Raw genomic sequence first — 22,546 nt, forward strand, 5'->3', positions numbered from 1 at the left:
ATGGGGGGTGGGAGGGAGGGCAGGGTGGGTGATGGGTATTGAGGAGGGCACCTTTGGGGATGAGCACTGGGTGTTGTATGGAAACCAATTTGACAGTAAATTTCAAATATTAAAAAATTTTTAAAAAAAAGAAAAAAAGAATCTTGTTCATTTGCTAATGCAAAACAAAATCCTTAACACAGTTGACAACACATAATAAATGATTCAGTCATGGCACTTAACATAAGAAACCAACCAATCCTCAGACCGAGGTTAAAGGCTTAGGGAACCCATAATAAGAAGGTGACAAACTCAAATGAGAGAAAACGCAGACAAACCAGAGATGAAAAGTTTTCCTATAACCAAGCAGCCCCTCCCCATAATACAGTAACAAAGAATGATTCCAACAAGGACAGTTTAATTTATTATGAATATTGCTAAGTCCAAAACACTGTGCCATAGAGCTGATTTGCAAAACCAAATGCAAAATTAACCAGGCAAAGACCTGGTGAATAGATTTGACACTTTATAGAGCAAAATCTAAGCAGTATCCTGAAATCCGCATGATAGCTTTTCCTCTAACCTTCACCATTTGAACTCATGCAACTTCTAATGGGAAAATCAATTTTTAAAAATACTACATAATGTGCCCAAATCAACAGATGTTTTTTGTTGGAACATATCTTCAAATAGTTTTTCTTAAAAAAAAAATAAAGGTAGAATATGAACATTTGCTAATCAACCAAATATCCAGAGAATTTCATAATCACTTTTCATTAATGATATCTCATATTCATAAATCACTCTTTTATCTCCTTTTACTCCTACTTACAAGTTTCACAATTACTAATTACGATGAGCACACTGATGACTACAAAAAAATTAACTGTATTAATTTTCAATGTAATTTATATCTGTTAAATATTAAATGTGCTCATTACTTCATGGCTAAAATTAAAAGCGATAAACACAAAAATATTTGTTGTAGGAAAAGCTGACCTAACTGCAGTACTTGGAACACAGTACTTGGAACAAGTGCAGACTTAAGAAAAACCCAAATCTGCCATTCATAGCATCTGTAACAGGTTGTGTTTTTTTTAACGTTTTATTTATTTGTGGGTGGGGGGGGGGGGGGGGGGAACAAGGGGGGGAGGGGCAGAGAGAAAGGAAGACACAGAATCTGAAGCATGCTCCAGGCTCTAAACTGTCAGCACAGAGACCAACGCAGGGCTTGAACTCATGAACCATGAGATCATGACCTGAGCCAAAGTTGGAAGCTTGACAAACTAAGCCACCCAGGCACCCTGTCTCTGTAACAGTTTTAAAATATTTTGCAAGAAATACTTTTTAAAAAATTTAACTGCACTTTGTTCCTCTGTTTTCTAGTGTATTTGCGTATTTGTAGTACTACAAGTAAATTGTGCTCTACAAATCTTATTTGTACTTAATCTCCCTTTCCAAGTGTGTGCAAGTTGCTGTTTGGCTAAGTAGGTATGTAATCTGTTGTGTGAGACAGCACAAGGACACTTGAAAAAGGGCTTTCATTACATTTTCCCAGGTTAAATATATTATCCATTGGATCCAACCATTCAATAATGTTGATTTTGAATAATTTGCTGTGTCATTGGATAATTACATTATCCCAGCAATAATATTTCTGTTTCCTATAATTTTGAGTTTGAGATTATTTAAAGTATAAATATGCATAATAATTAGATCTTCACTATGAACTGCACACTATCACTGAACAGCTTTTCTTTGTCCTAGTTCATGTTTTTATACTTGAATTCAAACACTTTTTTCATTAGTATCAAAGCCCACATATCCTTTTAGTTTGCATTTGTCAGGTCTGTCTTTAGCTTCTTTTTATATTCAGCCTTTCTGAGTCACTTTTTGAATCTCTTTAAAATCTAACCCAAGAGTCTTTTATTACAAAATTTATTTTATATTGACACAGCACAAAATATTGTGTTTTCCATGTTCCATGTGTTTGCTTTTTGATGAGATGTTCAGATTTACAGTTTGCATCCATGACCTTGATCAAGACATTTTCCAATGCAGGGCTGCAATTTTCTCAAACGTAAAATGAAGTGCTGAGTAATAGAAGATTCTTAAGGTCCCTTTCTCCCCTAATATTCAATGGCTGTAAGTTAAATCTTCATTATCATTAGGTCAGGTTCAACCCAGATCTGAGTGTTTTCTTAGAGATTTTAACAAAATAGATTTGAAAGAAGGAAAATGTATCTAGTCCATGCTTTAGTTCTACTGTTAAATATAAATAAATAACAATATTTAAAAGCCACTTTTATTGTTCAGATATATGTTTTGTTTTGATGAATGCTAACAGAAAAGTTATATTTCACATTATAAACCAGTAAACCCACAGAAGTTCATACATTCTATATATTAAAAAGCTATGTTATACATGTAAAAAAGTTCCCCAAAGCAATGCTTAATCTTTGTACATTTGCTTACTTTTTGTTCTTTTCCATTTCAGTTTTAAAATACTGATTATGACTCGCTAAACTTAATTCACTAATGGATCAAGACTGGAAGTTTGAAAACATTCATTCAGAAATCTTAACAGTTACTCCACTTGGCAAAATTCAGGGAAGGTATTTTGTAACTTTAAAAAAAATAAATAAATCAAAGATAGTCAATGATACCAGTAGAGCTCTACATGCCCAGGAGGTGCATTACTTTGTATAAGAAACACATGAAAGGGGCACCAAAGTGGCTCAGTCAGCTGGTTAAGCATCCCACTTCGGCTCAGGTCATGATCTCGAGGTTCATGGGTTTGAGCCCCACATGGGGCTCTGTGCTGACAGCTCTAAGCCTGAAGCCTGCTTCAGATTCTGTGTGTGTCTCTCTCTCTCCCTTCCCCTGCTCAGTCTGTCTGTCTGTCTCTCTCTCTCAAAAATAAATAAACATTAAAAAATATTTTTTAAAAAGAAGAAATACATGAAAAAGTGCTTACCGCTTGTTGCAGTGGAGATCATAGATAGGTGTTTTAAACTGAATAGACTTGACCATCTCACCAGTACGAAGTGAATATAGATCTACACAACAGTAAGGTGGACTTGTGCTAAAAGAAAGAAAGAAAGAAAGAAAGAAAGAAAGAAAGAAAGAAAGAAAGAAAGAAAGAAAAACAAAGAAAAAAAGACAAAAGCCATATTTTTAAAAATGTGGGGGGAGCCAGTAAACTCTATATTTTCTTATTAACATAATCTTAAAACCCCTAATTAACATAATAGAAGGAAATTTACTTGAACTATTAAAATAGTTCATAATATAATATATCCCAATCAATTCATTTCATTAATGCAAAATTAAGGGAAAAAAAGAAAATAAAACTCATTCACCAAATTATCACTATACAAAAGAAAACTATAAGATTATCTCAATAAATACATAAAAGTATTTGATAAAATTAAAAACTTGTTCATAAGAAATATTTCATTAATCTGATAATGTATAGTAACCTTAAAACTAAGAAAAACTATCAATTGTATATAATGGTAAAACATTGAAAACCTTCACCCTAAAATCAGGAACTAGACAAGAATACTCATTATTACCACATCTACTCAAGACAGTATGGAAAGTCCTGTGCATAAGGCAAGAAAAGAAATTACTATAAGGAAGAAAAAAAGCTGTCATTATTTGCCAAGAATTTGCCTGTGTATGTATAAAACCCAGTAAGACAAATCTGTATGTCAAAATATACATAAAGACAACCCCACAATAAAGAAGAACCATTACTATATGGATTAATACATGAATTAATTGGTAATATGGATTGCTAATTAATTGACATATCAATTTACCCTGGTCACGAGGTACAATACCACCCATATTTTTATAAATTAAGGACAAACCATTATAAAGTGAAATTTTAAATCCATATATATTGGATATATGAATATATTGAATACCTTGGAATAAATCTAAGTAAAAATTTTGACATATTTACACAAAAAGAAACAAAACAAAACAAATCAAAATAAACTGAAGTATATACCATAGGCTGACAGACTTTCTAAACTGAAACAGTTCAACACTAATAAAAAATCTACCAGAATGAGACCTCACTCCAAAATGTATATAAATATACATTCCACATGATCAGATTATTTTGGAAAGGTATAGTAATTAAGAGACTGGGTTCTTGACTCTAGAACAGATAAAGAGATTCATGTTTCCACCTTAAGGTAGGAAAAGAAGAACAAGTTAAATCCAATAAAAGTGCAATGAGGGAATTAATAATAAAATACAATATGAAATCAATGAATTGAAACGGGAGTAAGCAAAAGAAAACATGAAACCTAGTTTTCTGAAACCAATCTACAAAGAAACAAATAATTTGACTATTCCAGTATCTATAAAAGAAACTGAACTGATAATTTAAAACTTCTCACAGTGAAATCCTTGTAAAAATGGCTCATTTGTAAATCCTATTAATCATTTAAACAAAAATGTTTAGATATCCTACATAAACACTTTCAGAAGGTAGAAGAGGAGTAACTTCTCAACTTATTTTATGAAGCAAGTAACACCTGATTGCAAAACTAAACAAATACTTTGGAAGAAACTACAGATACATTTCTGTATCTATGTATCTCATGACTATACATAAAAATTCTCCAACAAAATATTAACAAATCAAATCCAGCGATACAAAATGAGACGAGGTTTATCCCAGGAATGAAAGGTTGTTGCATATAAGACAACTTCAAATTGCTGAAGGACATCTACACAGACTTAAAAACAAAACAAAACAAACAAAAAAAAAACTTTCACCAAAATATCAAGAACAAGGCAAACCTGTCTGCTCTGACCACTCTCATTTAACAAGTTAATTTCTAAATATTTATGAAAATTTGCAAAACATGATTAGTGACTTTATATGTATGAAACATTATTAATCTATAATAATTAAGATAATAGGAGATGTCACCTCACATCTGTTAGAATGGCTATTATCAAAAAGATAAGAAATATGAGTTAGCAAGGGTGCAAAGAAAAGGGAACTCTTGTGCATTGATGGTGGGACATGTAAATTGCAGCACTCACTATGGAAAATAGTATGGAGGTCCCTCAAAAAATTAAAACCAAGAAACAGACTCTTAACTATAGAAAACAAGCTGATGGTTACCAGAGGGGAAGTGAATGGGGGTATGTGAAATAGGTAAAGGGGATTAAGGGTTGCACTTGTGATGAGCACCAGGTGTTGTATGGAAGTGTTGAATCACTAAATTCTATATCTGAAACTAATATTATGCTGTATGTTAACTGGAATTTAAGTTAAAAACAATTTTTTTAAGTAAAAATATCATATGATTCAGCAATTCCACCTCTGGGTATTTATTAAAAAAAAAAAAAAAAAGGCTCACTCAAGGGGCACATGGTGGCTTAATGGGTTAAGCATCCAACTCTGACTTTGGCTCAGGTCATGATCTCGCTGTTCGTGGGTGGGTTCAATCCCCGGACAGAGTTCTGCACTGGAGCACGGAGCCTGCTTGGGATTCCGTCTCCCTCTTTCTACCCCTCCCCCACCTGCTATCGCCCTCAAAATAAATAAACATAAAACTTAATAATAATAATAATAAAAGATACATCATGCACTGGTATGTTCATTGCAGTACTATTTACAACAGCCAAGACATGGAAGCAACCTGGGTCCATCAATGGATAAAAGGATAGAGAAAATGTGGTAGATACAGATATACATACACAATAGAGCATTATTCAGGCATTTTTAAAAAAAGGAAATCTTGCCATTTGTGACATGGATACACCTTGAGGGCATTATGCTGAGTGAAATAAGTCAATGACAAATATTGTATGATCTCACATATATGCGGAATTTAAAAAAAAAAAAAAACAAAAAAGATGAACTCATCAATTCAGAGAACAGACTATACTTGCCAGAGGTAGGGGGTAGGCAAAATGGGAGAAGATGGACAAAAGGAAAAAACACCCAGTTAGAAGATTAATAAGTCCTGCGGATACAATGTAGAGCATGGTGACTACAGTTAACAATACTGTATTATATATTTAAAAGTTGCTAAGAGAGTAGGTCTTAAAAGTTCTCATCAAAAGTAAAATATGGTAACTGTGTGGTGACAAATATTAACTATACTTACTGTGGTGATCATTTTGCAGTATACACAAATATCAAATCATTACATCATATACCTGAAACTAATATAATGTCATATGGCAAGTGTATCTCAATTTAAGAAAAAAAATGGTATTATGATACTGGTCTGAGCCCAGACATATAGGTCAAGGAAGCAGAATAGAGCGTCCATAAATAAACGCACATGTATGACCTAATGATTTTCATCAAAGGTGCCATATAATTAAGTGATGAAAGAATAATTTTTAAACAAATGTTGCATTTAAAAATTAGTTACTTGCATGGAAGGAATTAAATTTTTCCCTAACTTATGTATAAAAAATAACTCAAAATAGATCACAGCCTAAGAATATAAGAACCAAATAGTTTCTAGAACAAAATATAGATAAAATATATTTTTTTAAGATTGATTGATTCATTGATTGATTGATTTATATGCAGAGGGACGGGTAGAGAGAGAGGGACAGAGAAAATCCCAAGCAGGCTCTGTCCTAGGATTCAGCACAGAGCCTGATGTGGAGCTCAAACTCAAGATCATGAGATCATAACCTAAGCCAAAATCAAGACTCGGACACTTCACCACCTGAGCCATCTAGGCGCCCCTAGATAAATCTATTTCTTAAATAAGAAAAAGAAAGTATGAACACAGACATAACTGACAACACAAAATTATCAAAACAAATTTTATTTTTGGGGGAATGCAAGCTGGTGCAGCCAATCTGGAAACCAGTATGGAGGTTCCTCAAAAAACTAAAAATAGAACTAACTACCCTACGACCCAGTAATTGCACTACTACGCATTGATCCACAGGATACAGGTGTGCTGTTTCGAAGGGACACATGCACCCCCATGTTTATAGCAGCACTATCAACAATAGCCAAAGTATGGAAAAAGCCCAAATGTCCATCAATGGATGAACGGATAAAGAAGATATGATATATATATACAATGGAGTATTACTCGGCAATCAAAAAGAATGAAATCTTGCCATTTGCGACTATGTGGATGGAACTGGAGGATATTATGCTAAGTGAAATTAGTCAGTCAGAGGAAGACAAGTATCATATGACTTCACTCATATGAGGACTTTAAGAGACAAAACAGATGAACATAAGGGAAGGGAAACAAAAATAATATAAAAACAGGGAGGGGGACAAAACACAAGAGACTCTTAAATATGGAGAACAAACCGAGGGTTACTGGAGGGGTTGTGGGAGGGGGGATGGGCTAAATGGGTAACGGGCACTAAGGAATCTATTCCTGAAATCATTGTTGCACTATATGCTAATTTGGATGTAAATTTTAAAAAATAAAAAATAAAATTTAAAAAAAAATTGTAATTGATATTTAAAAATGAACAAGCAAGCCCCGTATCATGAGAAAATATTTTCAAAAGATATATCTGACTAAGGGTTTGTACCCAGAACATAAAAAGAACTCTTATCATTCAACAATAATGATACATACAACACATTTTTTAATGGCCATAATATTTGACACTTTACCAAGGAAATACAGAGAGGGCAACTAAACACTTGAAAAGATGCTGAACATCATGGAAATACAAATTAAAACCACTAAACCACTAAGGGATACCACTATACTCATTAGAATGGCTAAAATTTAAGACTGGCAATATAGGAATGCAAAGTAATTAAAACTGTCATACACTGCTGTTAGGAATGCAAAATACTCACTTTGAAAAATAGTTTAGCTGCTTTTTATACAGTGAACATACCCTTACTGCGTGTCACATCTAGGTAATTTGTTACTCATAATAACAAAACACTTAAATGTAAGTCAATAAGTGAATGGATAAATATACTATGATATATTGAGGTAATGCAATATTACTCAGCAATTTTGAAAAATGAATTATCCATACAAAATGAATCTTAAAACCATTAGGAAGTGAGAAAAAAAAGGTCAGATACAAAAGTCCACACACTGCATGAGTCCCTTTTCAATGAAAAGCTTCAAAGGTAAAACTATAATTATTGGAAGTAGATCAGTTGTTGCCAGGGGACAAAGCAAGAGGGAGGTAAAGTGCCATGAGAAAATTCTGGGGATAATGAAAATGTTGCTGTGTCTTGATACACAACTGTATACAAGTGGCAAAACTGGGGTGGGGGGGAAACTAGTAAAACCTGAACTTCAATCTCTAAATTGACACAAGGCAAAAATTCTTTTCTGAATGTTCCCAACTAATTAATCCAGTCCTCTGCTGAGAAGCAATGAGTTAATAACGAATGAAATCTAAAATTTTGCCAGACCAACTGGGAAGAAAAAAACAGCTTGTCACCTTCAATTAGCAGCTCAGTATAGCCACAGTACACTAGAAACTTGAATTCTGATCATTTCACTGGCATCCATACTATGTCACAACTGAGATTCTTCCTGCAGAAAATCTTCAATAGAAACAGACAAAACAAATACTATGAAGGCTCAGTTTAGAGTTGACCAAACAAGACTTGGTAGAATTGAAAAATCTACTTATATGGGGCGGGGAGGGGGGGGACCTCTTATTCAATGCCTAACAGAAAAAAGATAATTCTTTTAAAACAAGAGTTTTCAGAAAGTCACACATTCATAAAGGAGTCAGTCATGCTATCTGCCAATAACACAGTTGTGTACACGCCTGACATATCCTTTTGTTCTCTATTTTTTCTCTTTTTAAAAGCCTTGACTATTTCCCTGGGACACAGCAAGACAATCTTAATTTTTCTCATGGGTAGGCTGATGAGAAAGCTTTCCATAACAGCAGCAGTGTGCATGCCCCATAACAGAAAGGATATGTGTTAAACTCAAATGAAGATATGAAACAAGTTTTGACTCTGCACTCTAGTATACACCAAACAGTGCCACAAGAAAGTTGTTTACAGAATGAGTTTTCGTTAGATTTCTAGAATTTGAATGGGGTAACATTTTCATATGTTTGTGTCTGACATTTAAACATAAAGCTGTGACTTAACTTTACAATAAACCTAATTAATTCTTTAAGGAAAAAAGTTCCACATAGATATGTTGAGAGCCAAATGTAGAACGTAACTGAATATATTGCAAGCAAACACCAGAGGTTAGAAGAAAAAGCAGGAATGATACAGTTTTTATTATTAAATGGTTGGTTCAGGAACTCTAACTTGTGAACCCAGCACCTCTGTCTTACCAATACACAGACAGCAACATGCATAGTATAAAGTTATGTTACACTTTTTATAATAAATATAAAATAGACATGAATACAGGGGCGCTTGAGTGGCTCAGTAGGTTAAGCATCCGACTTCGGCTCAGGTCATGGTCTCACAGCTTGTGAGTTCGAGCCCCACATCAGGTTCTGTGCTGACAGCTCAGAGCCCGGAGCCTGCTTTAGATTCTGTGTGCCTCTCTTGCTCTGCTCCTCTCTCACTCATGCTCTGTCTCTCTCTCTCTCAAGAGTAAATAAAACATTTAAAAAATTTTAAAAAATAGGCACGAATACAAATTGTCCTTAACTGACCTTTTCTTTACCTAAGTAGCCTGTTTTATAGTAAGCAACCAAGAACATAAGTTGAAAATTTTTGTATCAGAATAATGTGTCACCTACTGTACCAGTGACCTATACCCATAAGGGAAATTATTAAGCTTCTATTAGAGAGTTTTGGAAAAGTCCTTCCGTAGCCAATGGTATGATATTTACATATTTCATCTATTTCAGTGAAGAGCATTGACTAGAACTACTTAAAGAGCAAATTTTTTTAAAAGCCTCCATTATTGAAAATGCAATGGTTAAATTAAGCAATAAGGAACTATAAAACCAAGTAGTTACATTAGATTTCTCAAAAGGAAAAATATTGAAAGTATTATAAATACCACCTATAAATACCATCTATAAATATTATAGATAAACACCAAGAAAACACTAAACATTTCCATATAAATATCTTGCCTACTTCAGTATTTCTTACTTTCTATGTAATACTTTTCACCACATTAAAAATATTTTAATATATTTAATGTAATTTTTTTATTTTTAGAGCAATTTTTGCTTCACAGCAAAATTGAAAACGTACAGAGATTTTCCATATACCCCTTCCACCATTCATGCATAGACTACCTTTAACAACATCCCCCATCAGAATGCAATGTTTGCTACAATCGACGAATCTACAATGACATATAATCACCCAAAGTCCACAGCTTACATTAGGGTTCACTCTTGGTGTTGTACATTTTATGGGTTTGGACAAATTTATAATGGCATATATCCAACATTATAGTATCATAAGGAATAGATTCACTACCCTAAAATTCCTATATGCTCTGCCTATTCGTCCCTCCTTCACCCCCAACCCCTGACAAACACTAATCTTTTCACTGTCTCCATAGTTTTGCCTTTTCCAGAGAGTAGAGTTGAAATCATATAGGATGTAGCCTTTTCAGACTGGCTTCTTTCACTTAGTAATATGCATTTAACTTTCCCCCATTTAATTTTATGGCTTAATAGTTAATTTTAGTCCTGATTAACATTCCATTACCTGGATGTCAACAGTTTATTTCTCCATTCATCTACTGAAGGATATCGTGATTGTTTCATGTTCTAGCAACTATAAATAAAGCAAATATAAACACCTATGTGCACTTTTTTGTGAAAATTTAAATTTCCAACCCCTCTGGGTAAATACCAAGCAAGGCAATTCATGGATTGTAATGGTATGAGTTTAGCTTTGTATGAAACTGCCAAACTGTCTAACAAAGTGGTTTTACCATTTTGCATTCCTCCCAGAAATAAATGAGAGTTCCTGTTGCTCCACAACCTTACCAGCATTTGATGCTGTCAGCTTTCTGGATTTGGGCCATTGTAACAGGTATATAGTGACATCTCATTGTTGTTTTAAATTGGCTTCCCCTGATGACATAAGATACGGAGCATATTTCCACATGCCCATTTGACATCTATATATTGTGTTTGAGGTCTTTTGCCCAATTTTTAATCAGGTTGTTCATTTTCTTATTGTTGGGTTTTAAGAGATCTCTGTCCTTTATCAGATGTGTATTTTCCAAGTGTTTTGTCACTGTTTTGTATTCTTATTCTATTGATGGTGTTTTTGAAAAGCAGAAGTATTTAATTTTAATGATGTCCAAATTTGTTCAGAAAATTGAATCTGTGAAGTATAGGATAACCTCAGAAACATTTCCAGAATAAAGAAGAAATGAATAAAAGGGATGAAATGGAAAACAACAGATAAAAATCACTGAACATAGAAATTCAATTTATGGAAATACATATCATTGAAGAAACTGCCTCAAGATTGTAGCATCAATCCCTACGTGATAATTTCCAGCCTGCCAGCCTACCCTATTTCTTAACTGCCATCCCCTACAATCACATAATTCCTTTAAATGAAAATCATGTTGAATCACTATACTGTATACCTGAAACTAACATAAAACTGTTGTTAATTATAACAAAATTAAAATAAAATGATTTTTTTTTACAAAAAGCAAAATCATGTGTGTGGGTATGGGTGTGTAAACTGAATGATATACTGGGTAATTCAGTATATAATACACATGCCCAGAGCCAGATGTATGCTCAGAAAAGAACCACAAGGACACTAGACTTGCATCTCTGTCTGGGCCTTTGACTCTGCACAGGCTGGACGTGAGGGCTAAGGCAGAATAATAGATGGCATAACTACACACTCAAGGACTATTCCAGCTCAGTACCAATTTGCAAAAGTTAGAGTATTTTTTCATTTTGGGGTCTGCCATTTAAGCAAACCTCTGTCAGGTCACTGACTGACTGCCAAGATAATAGAGATTTCAGTAATCACATAAGACAATAAACATACAAAAAGTTTGGAAAAGCCATTAAACAATGGGTAGATGCAGGCAAAACCAGCATACTCTGGGGAGGAGGACAACCTGATGTTCAGAGTTGCCGTATTGCAATATTCAAATGTCCACTGATCAACAAAAAATGCAAGGCATAAAAAAAAAAAAAAAAAAAAAAAACCAGGAAAGTGTGGCCTATTCATAGAAAATAAATTGAGAGCGGGGGGCGCTTGGGTGGCTCAGTCGGTTAAGCCTCTGACTTTGGCTCAGGTCATGATCTCGCAGCCCGTGAGTTCAAGCCTCGCTTCAGCTCTGTGCTAATAGGTCAGAACCTGGAGCCTGCTTCTGATTCTGTGTCTCCCTCTCTCTCTACCCCTCCCCCACTTGCACTCTGTCTCTCTCTCTCTCCCTCTCTCAAAAATAAATAAACATTAAAAAAGAAAATGAAAGAAAAAGAAAGAAAGGCACCTGGGTGGCTCAATTGGTTAAGTGTCCAATCTTGGCTCAGGTCATGATATCACGGTTAGTGAGTTCGAGCCCCATGTCAGGCTCTGTGCTGACAGCTCAGAGTCTGGAGCCTGCTTCAGATTCTGTGTCTCCCTCTCTCTATGCCCCTCCCCAGCTCATGCTCTAAAATAAATAAAACGTCTCTCAAAAATAAACATTAAAAAAAATTTTTTAAGGAAATTAATTGAAAGAAACTATCAAAGGAAACCAAAACATTGTACTTCTCACCAAAGAATTTAAATCAATTGATTTAAATATTATGCTCATAGAGCTAAAAGAAACTACAAGAGAGAAAGATGAACAAATTGAGAATATCAATAAAGATCTAGAAATTATGAAAAAAGGAATCACATAGAAATAATGGAACTAAAAAGTACAATAATTAAAATGGAAAACACAATAAACTTGAGAAAGAAAGAAAAAGAAAGAAAGAAAGAACAAGAGAGAAAAAAAGAAAGAAAGAAAAAAAAAGAAAAAGAAAATGGCTTTCGTGATGGCTAACACTTATCAAATGCCTATTCTGAGCCAGACACTTCACATGGTTGGTATCATTTATACTTAACAGTAATCCTGTGATCGAAGTGCTATTATGATCTCCATTTTTCAGAAAAAGAAGCTGAGACTTGGAGAAATTGAATAACTTGCTAAGATCATACAGCTAGCAAGTGGTTTCAAATCCAGTTCCATTGGATTCCAGAGCCTGAACTCCTTACTACTGTCATGCTGGGCTGCAATTTCTCACAGTCAGGAATTCAAATAGCAGAAACAAGTCCAGCTGGAACTTACGAAAAGAACAGAGTCCAAGGTAGTGAGGAGGACACCATTAAACTAGCTGACCAGAGAGTGCAACCTGGGAAGGGAAGCTGTTGTGACCAAATCACATGGTCATGATTCAAATGGAATGGAAGGTACTGAGTGCTGAAGTGCTCTAGGGAGGGCAAAGAACGAGTTCAATGACTACAAGGATGATGGAGACAGCATGGAAGAATGATGCCATTAGAGACGAAGAATGCTATGTGGAAAGCGGCTTGTGCTGGTCTGTGACTTCTGTGAGTTTAAAGGGGCTAGCTCTTCTATCTCCTGCCATCATCTTCTTCAACATTGTGTTGATTTCCTGATTTTACAAAACTCATCAGAGTCCTGACTTCACAGTTTTGTTCTCCTCCTGGTTATTCAAGTACAATTTATATTAAGTTTAAATCTGTTTTTAAACATTCTCCCCAGCAGTTCTGGGTTCCACTGGGACAAAATTCAGGTAGTAATGTGGGGAGGGGAGTGTATTTGTGCCACACAGGCACCTGCTTATTTCTCTTTGGTTTCAAAGATCTCTATTGATAGGGAAATTACATTCAAGAATGCTCAGCTCTAATATATGTGATATTGCATGCTTGAGGGGCTTTAATAATGATGATTCACATATTTCAAACATTAAAAAGTGACTTTAATGTTCAAAAAATAAAATAAAATAAAGTGGAAAACACACTAAAGGTTTCAAAAGCATATCTGAATATCAGAATAGGCAGAAGATAGAATGTGCAGACTTGAAAATAAGACAACTGAAATTATACATCAGAGGAAAATTAAAAAAGAATGAAGAAAAATTAACACAGCTTATAAGCAACACTATAAATCAACTAAAGTTAGCCAATTTACAGAAGACTCCACCCAACAAAAGAATACATATTCTTCTGAAGTGCACATGGAACATTCTACAGGGTACACCATATGTTAGCCACATAACAAGTCTCAATAAATTTAAAAACAATGAAAACAAGCTTTCTAACCAAAATGGAATGAAATTGCTAATCAAAACCAGAAGGAAAACTGGAAATTCACAAATATGTTGAATTAAACACCTCTTAAACAATCACTGAGCCACAAGTATGTGGGATTAAACAATAAACTCTTTAACAATCAACACCACATTAACGGAATGCAGGGGGCAGGGGAGTAGGGGAGGAACACGTGATCATCTCAAATGATACAGAAAAAGCACTTCCCAAAAGTCAACATCCTTAAATGATAAAAACACATAAGAAACTAGGAATAAAAGAAATTTTCTAAATATCATAAAGGGCATTTATGAAACACCCAGAGCTAACATATTCAATGGCAAAAGACTAAATGTTTTCCCCCTAAAATCAGGAAAAAGAAAAGGATGCCCACTTTTAACACTGCTATTCAACATTATATTGAAAGATCTAGCAAAAGCAGCTGGGCAAGAAAAAGAAATTAAAAGCTTCTAAATTGGAAAAGAAGTTTTATTAACTTGCTCTATTCACAGACAACATGATCCAATACATACAAAATCCCAAAGGATCCAAAAGAAATAATACTAGAACTGATAAATTCATGAAAGCTGCAGAGTATAATATCAAACATATAAACCAGCAGTTATCAATCCAAAAGAGAAATTAAGAAAGCAGTTCCATTAACAACAGCAATGCAATCTCTATCAAAATTCCAAAGATGTATTTTTTTTTTGCAGAAATGAAAAGCAAACCTAAAAAAGCAAGTAGAAATGCAAGAGGCCCCAAACAGCCTAACAATAATGAAAAAGAACAAACTTGGCAAATTCACATTTCCCAATTGCAAAATTTACAACAAAGTGATTTTAATCAAAACACTGAAATAGTGAAATAATATTAGAGAGATAAACCAATGGAACAGAATTAGGATTCCAGAAACAAACACATACCTCCATGATCAATTAGTTTTTGAGAGAGATGCCAAATCTATTCAATGAGGAGGAAAAGAGTATCTTCAAAAATGGTGCTGGGTAAACTGAAAGTCCATGTGCAAAAGAATAAAGTTGGACTTCTATCTTACATCATATATAAAAATTAACTAAAAATAAATTAAAGACCTAAATATAAGAGCTAAAACTCTAAATTCTTAGAAGGAAAAAAGAGAGATAAATCTTCATGACCTTGGATTTGGCAATATTCTTAGATACAAGACCAAAAGCACAAGCAACAAAAGAAAAAATAGATAAATTGGATTACATCAATATTTTGTGCACAAAACTTTTGTGCATAAAAAGGCATTATAAAACGGTGCCTGGATGGCTCAGTCGGTTGAGCATCTCTTTATTTCAGTTCAGATCATAATCTCACAGTTTGTGAGTTTTAGCCCCACAGTGGGCCCTGTGCTGACAGTGTGGAGCCTGCCTGAGATTCTCTCTTTCTCTCTGCCCCTTCCTTGCTTGCACACATGCTCTGTATCTCTCAAAAATAAACATTCTTTTAAAAACGGGGTATTATCAAGAAAGTGAAAAGACAACCTAAAAAAAATGAGACAATATTTGCATATCAGAGATCAGATAAGGGTCTAGTACCCAGAATATGTTGAATTCTTACTATTCAACAACAAAAAGACAAACAACCCCATTTACAAAAGGGCAAAGGATATGATTAGACATTTCTCCAAAGAAGACAGAGATATGGCCATCAAACATGAAAAAATGCTTAACATCATTAGTCATTAAGGAAATGCAAATCAAAACCACAATGAGATACCACTTCACACCCACTAGGTTGGTCATAATAAAACAACTGAAAAAGAGCAAGCATCAGCAAGGATGTAGAGAAAGTGGAACCCTGGTCTGTTGCTGGTAGGAATGTAAACTGGTGCAGTCTCCATGGAAAACAGTTTGATGGCTCTAGACATATGGGGCGCCTGGGTGGCTCAGTCGATTGAGCGTCCGACTTCGGCTCAGATCATGATCTCATGGTCTGTGAGTTCAAGCCCTGCGTTGGGCTCTGTGCTGACAGCTCAGAGCCTGGAACCTGCTTCAGATTTTGTGTCTCCCTCTCTCTCTGACCCTCCCCCATTCATGCTCTCTGTCTCAAAAATGAATAAACGTTAAAAAAATTTTTTTTAATTATCATGTGACCCAGTAATTTCACTCCTAGGTGATATATTCTCATGAGAAATGAAAGCATATGTCTATAGAAATACATGAACATTCATATCAGCATTATTCATAACAATCAAATTGGAAACAACCCATTCATCCCTTTAACTGATGAAAGCATGAACAAACTGTGGTATACACACATGATATAATATTATTTGGCCTTAAAATGAAGTTCCAATTATATGACATTCTGGGAAAGGCAAATTTATGGAGATAATAAAAGAAGATCAGAGCTTGCCAGAAGTCAGGGAAAGAGTGAAGGATGAATAGGCAGAGCACATAGAATTTTTAGAGCAGTGAAAATACTCTGCTTGATACAATAATGACAGATACATGCCATTATCCAGTCTGAGAAACACAGTAATATTATTAAACAAGACAGTTAGTGGGAGCATCTATGTGTATATGTTCAACCATATTGATAGAAAAAGGTAATAATTAAGTAGAAAAGGAAACGTGATCTAGAGAATAGAACAGAAGATGGAACCTTGGGAAATAATCACATTTCAAAAATATTACAATATTATTATGCTTTATCAAAATTATTTATTTTCAAGTCTCCAATATACTGTGATCATGTTCAAGCCACTAATGACATATTCATTTTTCATGCCCTCATCATGTGCCTAGAACATAGTATACCATCAATAAATATTTTTGAGAGTAATCAGAGTGAATGAAGGAAAAAGAAGACGTTCAGAAACAGAGTGTAATGAGCAGTGCCCACAATTAAGGACTATCAGTGTAAGGATTTGTGATCTGTTTCATTATATCACACTCAAAAGTTACAAACTTAAAACTCTATCTACTTTGCCATAGTAAACTTAAACAACATCTCCGATCATTTATTTCTGTTTCAGAAACTTTCAAAGGCACTCACTCTCACAGAATTTATTCAACAATTTGTTCAACCTTTCATCTAAGCAGATAAAGCCCTCCATGATATAGACTCAATTTTTTAAATATTTAATTGACACTCTCTCCTTTATTTTATTTTTCTAGAGAAAGTGTGTGAGGAGAGGGGCAGAGGAAGAGAGAGGCGGGGAGGATGCGGGGTAGAATTTTAAGCAGGCTCCATGCTCAGTGCAGAGCTGGACGCGAAGCTTGATCCCATGACCTGGGGATCATGACCTGAGCCAAAATCAAGAGTCAGATGCTCAACCGAGTCACCTAGCCCATGTACCATTAGTGCCTTTTTTTTTTTTTAACTCATGGTCTCTGTCTACCTGGTTCTATTCCATCCCCAACTCCACACACCTAAATCTAACACATTCTTCAGAATAAGCACAATAACATCCTCCTAGCTTGAAGTACTTGCTTCTTTCTTTGAAATCTCATGAATCTGCCAGGTCAATTAAAGATCTACCAGCCATAATCGACTTACAGAGAAATGTCCTACTAACCATTCCATGACTAGTCAGCAGTCTTAAAAGGCCATGCTGTTTGCTACAAAAGCCCTCCCCTTAGACTAGAGGATGTATCTGACTTAAGGACAAGCAACCTATGGGTAGCTGTAGTATAAAACTGTATAGTACATCCATATAGAGATGTACCATAGCACCTTAAAAAAGGGGAAAAAAAGAATAAAAAAAAGAACTATATTCAGAGAAAAGAGGATTATAGGTGATGGCAGTATATCCTAACACCTCATATATCACATATTTAAAATGGTTAAAGAGCAATAACATTATAAAGCAATATGGAAGTAAACAATGAACAAAATACAGTGTCAAAATTAGGTTTTATTTTCAGAATGATGGAAGAGAATTATTGCCTTTTATCTTTTCATTAATCTATTCATTTGATAAATTTAATTACTAATTTCTGTGCTGGATATTCTGAACAAAAAGGCCAAAGATCTTTCCCTTATTGAGTATATTCTAGTAGATGAAGACAAACATAAATACATAAATAAGTGAAATAAACCAAATGATTTGATCGTTGGTGAATATTGGTGAATAGTATGAATAAAGAAAAACACAGCAGGTTAAAAGAGTAAGTGCAGGGAATGAAAGGATATGCCTCACTGCCCACAAAGTCTTATGAGGATTAGAGAGTAAGAATTAGAAATAACCTGGGTGTACTGGTGTCTTCTGAGGACTAATATAAACCTGTAAACAGGCACAATCTGTCATTATGGTCACAGGGTATATAATGGCAGTGTGATTAAGAGTGTAGGGAGAAGAGCAAGAGAGCACATCTTGTCTGGAGTATGGAAATGAGATTTCCTCTTCACTGAACAGTGACATAGACACTAGGGAAAGAGGAATTACATATTTTAAGCCAATTTTTTAAACAACAAATACTACATAAAACAACAATCAAAAAGGCACATAAAAATTAATAAAGCTAAGAGAATACAAAGATCAAATTAAGGGAGTATTATTAGGAAATTTTGTCTTTTGAAAGAAAGCCAGGCTGTAGATATGGAGGAATTAATTTTCAATACAATGGCAGAATCTAAGAATATAAAAGACAGACCCTAGAAACTGGACACCAGAGTAGGAAGAAAGAAAGAGAGAAGGGGAAAGTACCCTATACATCAATAAGAAAACAGAAAAGTGGAGAAAGAACTATATCCCACCATAAGAGGTCAGACAGAATCCCTATTCCACAAAGTATGTGGAATATTGGGAAGGAAAAGGAAAATGGCTTAGAACTAGCTATGGTCAGGGTTCTAAACAGAAAGTTGAAAAAACATGTTTTAGCCCACCTTCTATTTTCTATCATCATATAGACTGTTAGTACCTTGGCCCCAAAAGTTAACACCAGAGTAATATTAAGGGCCAATACCACTGCATATGATATTCTATGAAGTAGCATTCTTAACATCATCGATGATTACAAGATTCCTAATAAATTTACCAAATAATGTATGGCTGTCCACTACCAACAAACTGAAATGAAATTCCACTGCAATCAAAAAGAGAGGTGGGGGGGAGGGGAACAGGTTAAATTGGTGATTAAGGAGTACACTTGTGATGAGCACCAGGTGTCATATGTAAGTGTTGAATCACTAAATTTTATACCTGAAACTAGCAATACGCTGTATATTAACTAACTGGAATTTTAAAAAAAATGGGGGGTGCTTGGGTGGCTCAGTTGTCAAAGCATCCAACTTCGGCTCAGGTCATGATCTCACAGGTTGTGAGTTTGAGCCCCACATCGAGCTCTATGCTGACAGTTCAGGGCCTGGAGCCTGCTTCAGATTCTGTGTCTCATTCTCTCTCTGCTCCTCCCCCACTTGTGCTCTGTCTCTCTCTGCCTCTAAAAAATAAATAAATGTTGAAAAAAATTTAAAAAGAAACATCTCCTATTTTAAAAGGTTATTATCCAATGATCTATGGTTAAAGAGTGGTAGGATTTACCTATCACTCACTTCTAGTGATAAGTAATATTGACCAAATAATTAGTTCCAAAGTAGAAAAGTTAAGAAATATGAAAAAATATGAAAAACATTGAAAAACTAAAAAATACACTGAAAAATCTGTAAGTCACTAGCAGTTGTTTTATGTTTTATAATTATTTTCAGATAAAGATAACTGAAGTAAACATACATAAAGAAGAGTGTACAAGTTGATGAATTTTAAGGTGAAGTCTTGGTGAATTTTCATAAGATAGATACACATATGTAACTCTACACAGGTAGAAAAATACATTTCCAGTATCTCAGAAATGTTCCTCATGCTTCAATAAGTTACCATTACTAGTCCCTATCCTCTCAAAGGTCATCACTATAGTCTCTCTTTGGTGGTCTGATTAAGTAATTAAGCAGCCATGTGGGAGAAGTCCCCATGTCCAGGAACTGCAGACAGCCTCTAGCACATAGCCAACAGTATTTCAGAGCCCTCAATCCTAAATCTACAAAAGAAATGAACCTGACTAAATTTAGAAATGGACTCTCTTCCAGTCAAGCCTGCAGATAAAAACCCAATTCTGTGGACATCTTGACAGCAGCCTTTTAAGTCCCTACACTAAAGACCCATTTAGTTGTGCCTGGACTGCCAATCCATAGAAACCATGAAATAATAAGTGTTTGTTGTCTTACGACATTAAGTCTATCATAATTTCTTACACAGCAACAAATAACCAACATAGACCTTCTCCCTCTTTTGTTCACAATGATCTTTAAATACAGTACAATCCCAAAGACCAGTAGGATTTTCAATGGAAATATAAAAGTTTAACTCCTTCTGCCATTGTACTACTTCAAATAACATCAGGTTGTCTTTTCATTTCACTGTATTTAACGATTAAATTTCAGCAGTGTAACTAGAATTATGACTTACTGTTTACTAGTTTATAAATTTCTTAAAGTATAACATGAACAATTAAACCAATACATATTTAAATACGTTTTTTGTTTTAATTTCACTAATATAAACCGTTCTGAAACAAATCTGAGTGGACTTCCATTTTTCAGGTTCTTCTATGACACACTAACATTATTGGTATCCTAATCCACTTTTATTAAGACAACAGAGACAGTTTCCAAAATAATAAAACTGGAAAACTACTGAGCATTAAGCACTTTTTAATCAAAAATTTATTTTAATTTTCTTAAGTTATATCAAGAAATTGTTCTTAATAAATTGAGGTCGTGCAGTTAAAAGATTTAGCCAAATATACATAACCACATCATTTGGCTAAGTGATCATCAGACTCTAAATCTATAACTTCAGAATCGTTTTATATACAAATAATATTATACATGTTGTAAACATGGGAAAACATTCTGACAGTGTTTCAGATTCAACAATTACAACATAAGGAAAAAATCAACAATATGGTGAAGCCTAGCCAAATAAACCACTAAAAGGAGCACTGAATTGGTCAAAGGACAGGAATTAAATAAGATTTTTAGGTCTGTACAGTTAAGTATTCCTCTTAAAGTACATCTTTCCATGGAAGAATCAATAATTCCTTCCCATTACTAGTCCCCATCCTCTCAAAACTAGGTTATCAGCATCTAGAAAATGAGGAATGACCTAGGTATCTTAGGCTTTTTGTGAAGACTTAGTATGATGTTGACTACTTTGGCATTTTTTTAAATAACGTATGAACAGGGGTCCCTCGGTAGCTCAGTCAGTTAAGCATCTGACTCTTGGTTTCAGCTCAGGTCATGATCTCATTGTTCAAGAGTTTGAGCCCTGCATTGGGCTGTGTGCTGATAGCACTGATTGAGCTATGATTGCAGAGCCTGCTTGGAATTCCCTCTCATTCCCTCTCTCTCTCTCTCTCTCTCTCTCTCTCTCTCTCTCTCTCTGCCCCTCCCCTGCTCATACTCCCTCTCACTCATGTTCTCTCTCTCTCAAAATAAACATTTAGAAATTTAAAAAAATAATGTATGAACAAATGATGATGGCATCCTTACACGTTATCTTTGAAATTTGAAGACTGCCTAAAAATGGTGTATTAGATACAAAACTATTGTGCCTGATGGAAAACAATAATTACACATAATACAATATTAAACTCCTAAGCTCAAATTTATAAATCTCTATCAAAAATACTTAAAATTTCGGGGCGCCTGGGTGGCTCAGTCGGTTGGGCGTTCAACTTCAGCTCAGGTCACGATCTCGCGGTTCGCGAGTTCGAGCCCCGCATCGGGCTCTGGGCTGATGGCTCAGAGCCTGGAGCCTGCTTCTGATTCTGTGTCTCCCTCTCTCTCTGCCCCTCCCCCGTTCATGCTGTGTTTCTCTCTGTCTCAAAAATAAATAAACGTTAAAAAAAAAAATTTAAAAAAAAATACTTAAAATTTCACTCTCACAATCTACTTTCAATTTTTGTAACAATACATTTTTTATTTTCATATATTTTATCAGAATCATAGCCATTTCTTACCATGGATGATGTTTTCAAAATAGTATTTTTGTAATGCAATACAATGAGCATCATGTTAAAGCAATGTGAAATATGGCTTTTATGATTTGAAAATTCTAAACATTAATACCATTTTTCTGTACAAAGACTTCTATTATTTTTATTCATGATATTTAACAGATTGAACCAAAATTAGGAAAAGCGGAACAAAGTATTGGAGAAAGTGACATTTTCCAAGAATGTGCATGTATAAACTGAAACACAAAATAGCAAAGACATTTTAAATCTACCACAAATTGCAAGAAGCATGGAAACACTTATTTTTAAATGGGAAAAAGCTGCACAACCTTCAACATGTGTT

The 22,546-nt window shown here is 34.6% G+C and overlaps 1 protein-coding gene across 10 annotated transcripts in view; it reads right to left on the bottom strand.

The window, feature by feature from the left end:
- Positions 1 to 22,546, bottom strand: part of BCAS3 (BCAS3 microtubule associated cell migration factor) — a 611,080-nt gene that overhangs the window by 463,331 nt on the left and 125,203 nt on the right. For all 10 annotated transcript variants that reach the window (XM_049637825.1, XM_049637821.1, XM_049637826.1 and 7 more), the window contains one exon: positions 2,957 to 3,064. In XM_049637825.1, the coding sequence (XP_049493782.1) occupies positions 2,957 to 3,064 (108 nt within the window). The remainder of the gene's footprint in view (positions 1 to 2,956; positions 3,065 to 22,546) is intronic.

The sequence above is a fragment of the Panthera uncia genome, chromosome E1 (genome assembly GCF_023721935.1).
Source record: "Panthera uncia isolate 11264 chromosome E1, Puncia_PCG_1.0, whole genome shotgun sequence".
NCBI classification, from domain to species: domain Eukaryota; kingdom Metazoa; phylum Chordata; class Mammalia; order Carnivora; family Felidae; genus Panthera; species Panthera uncia.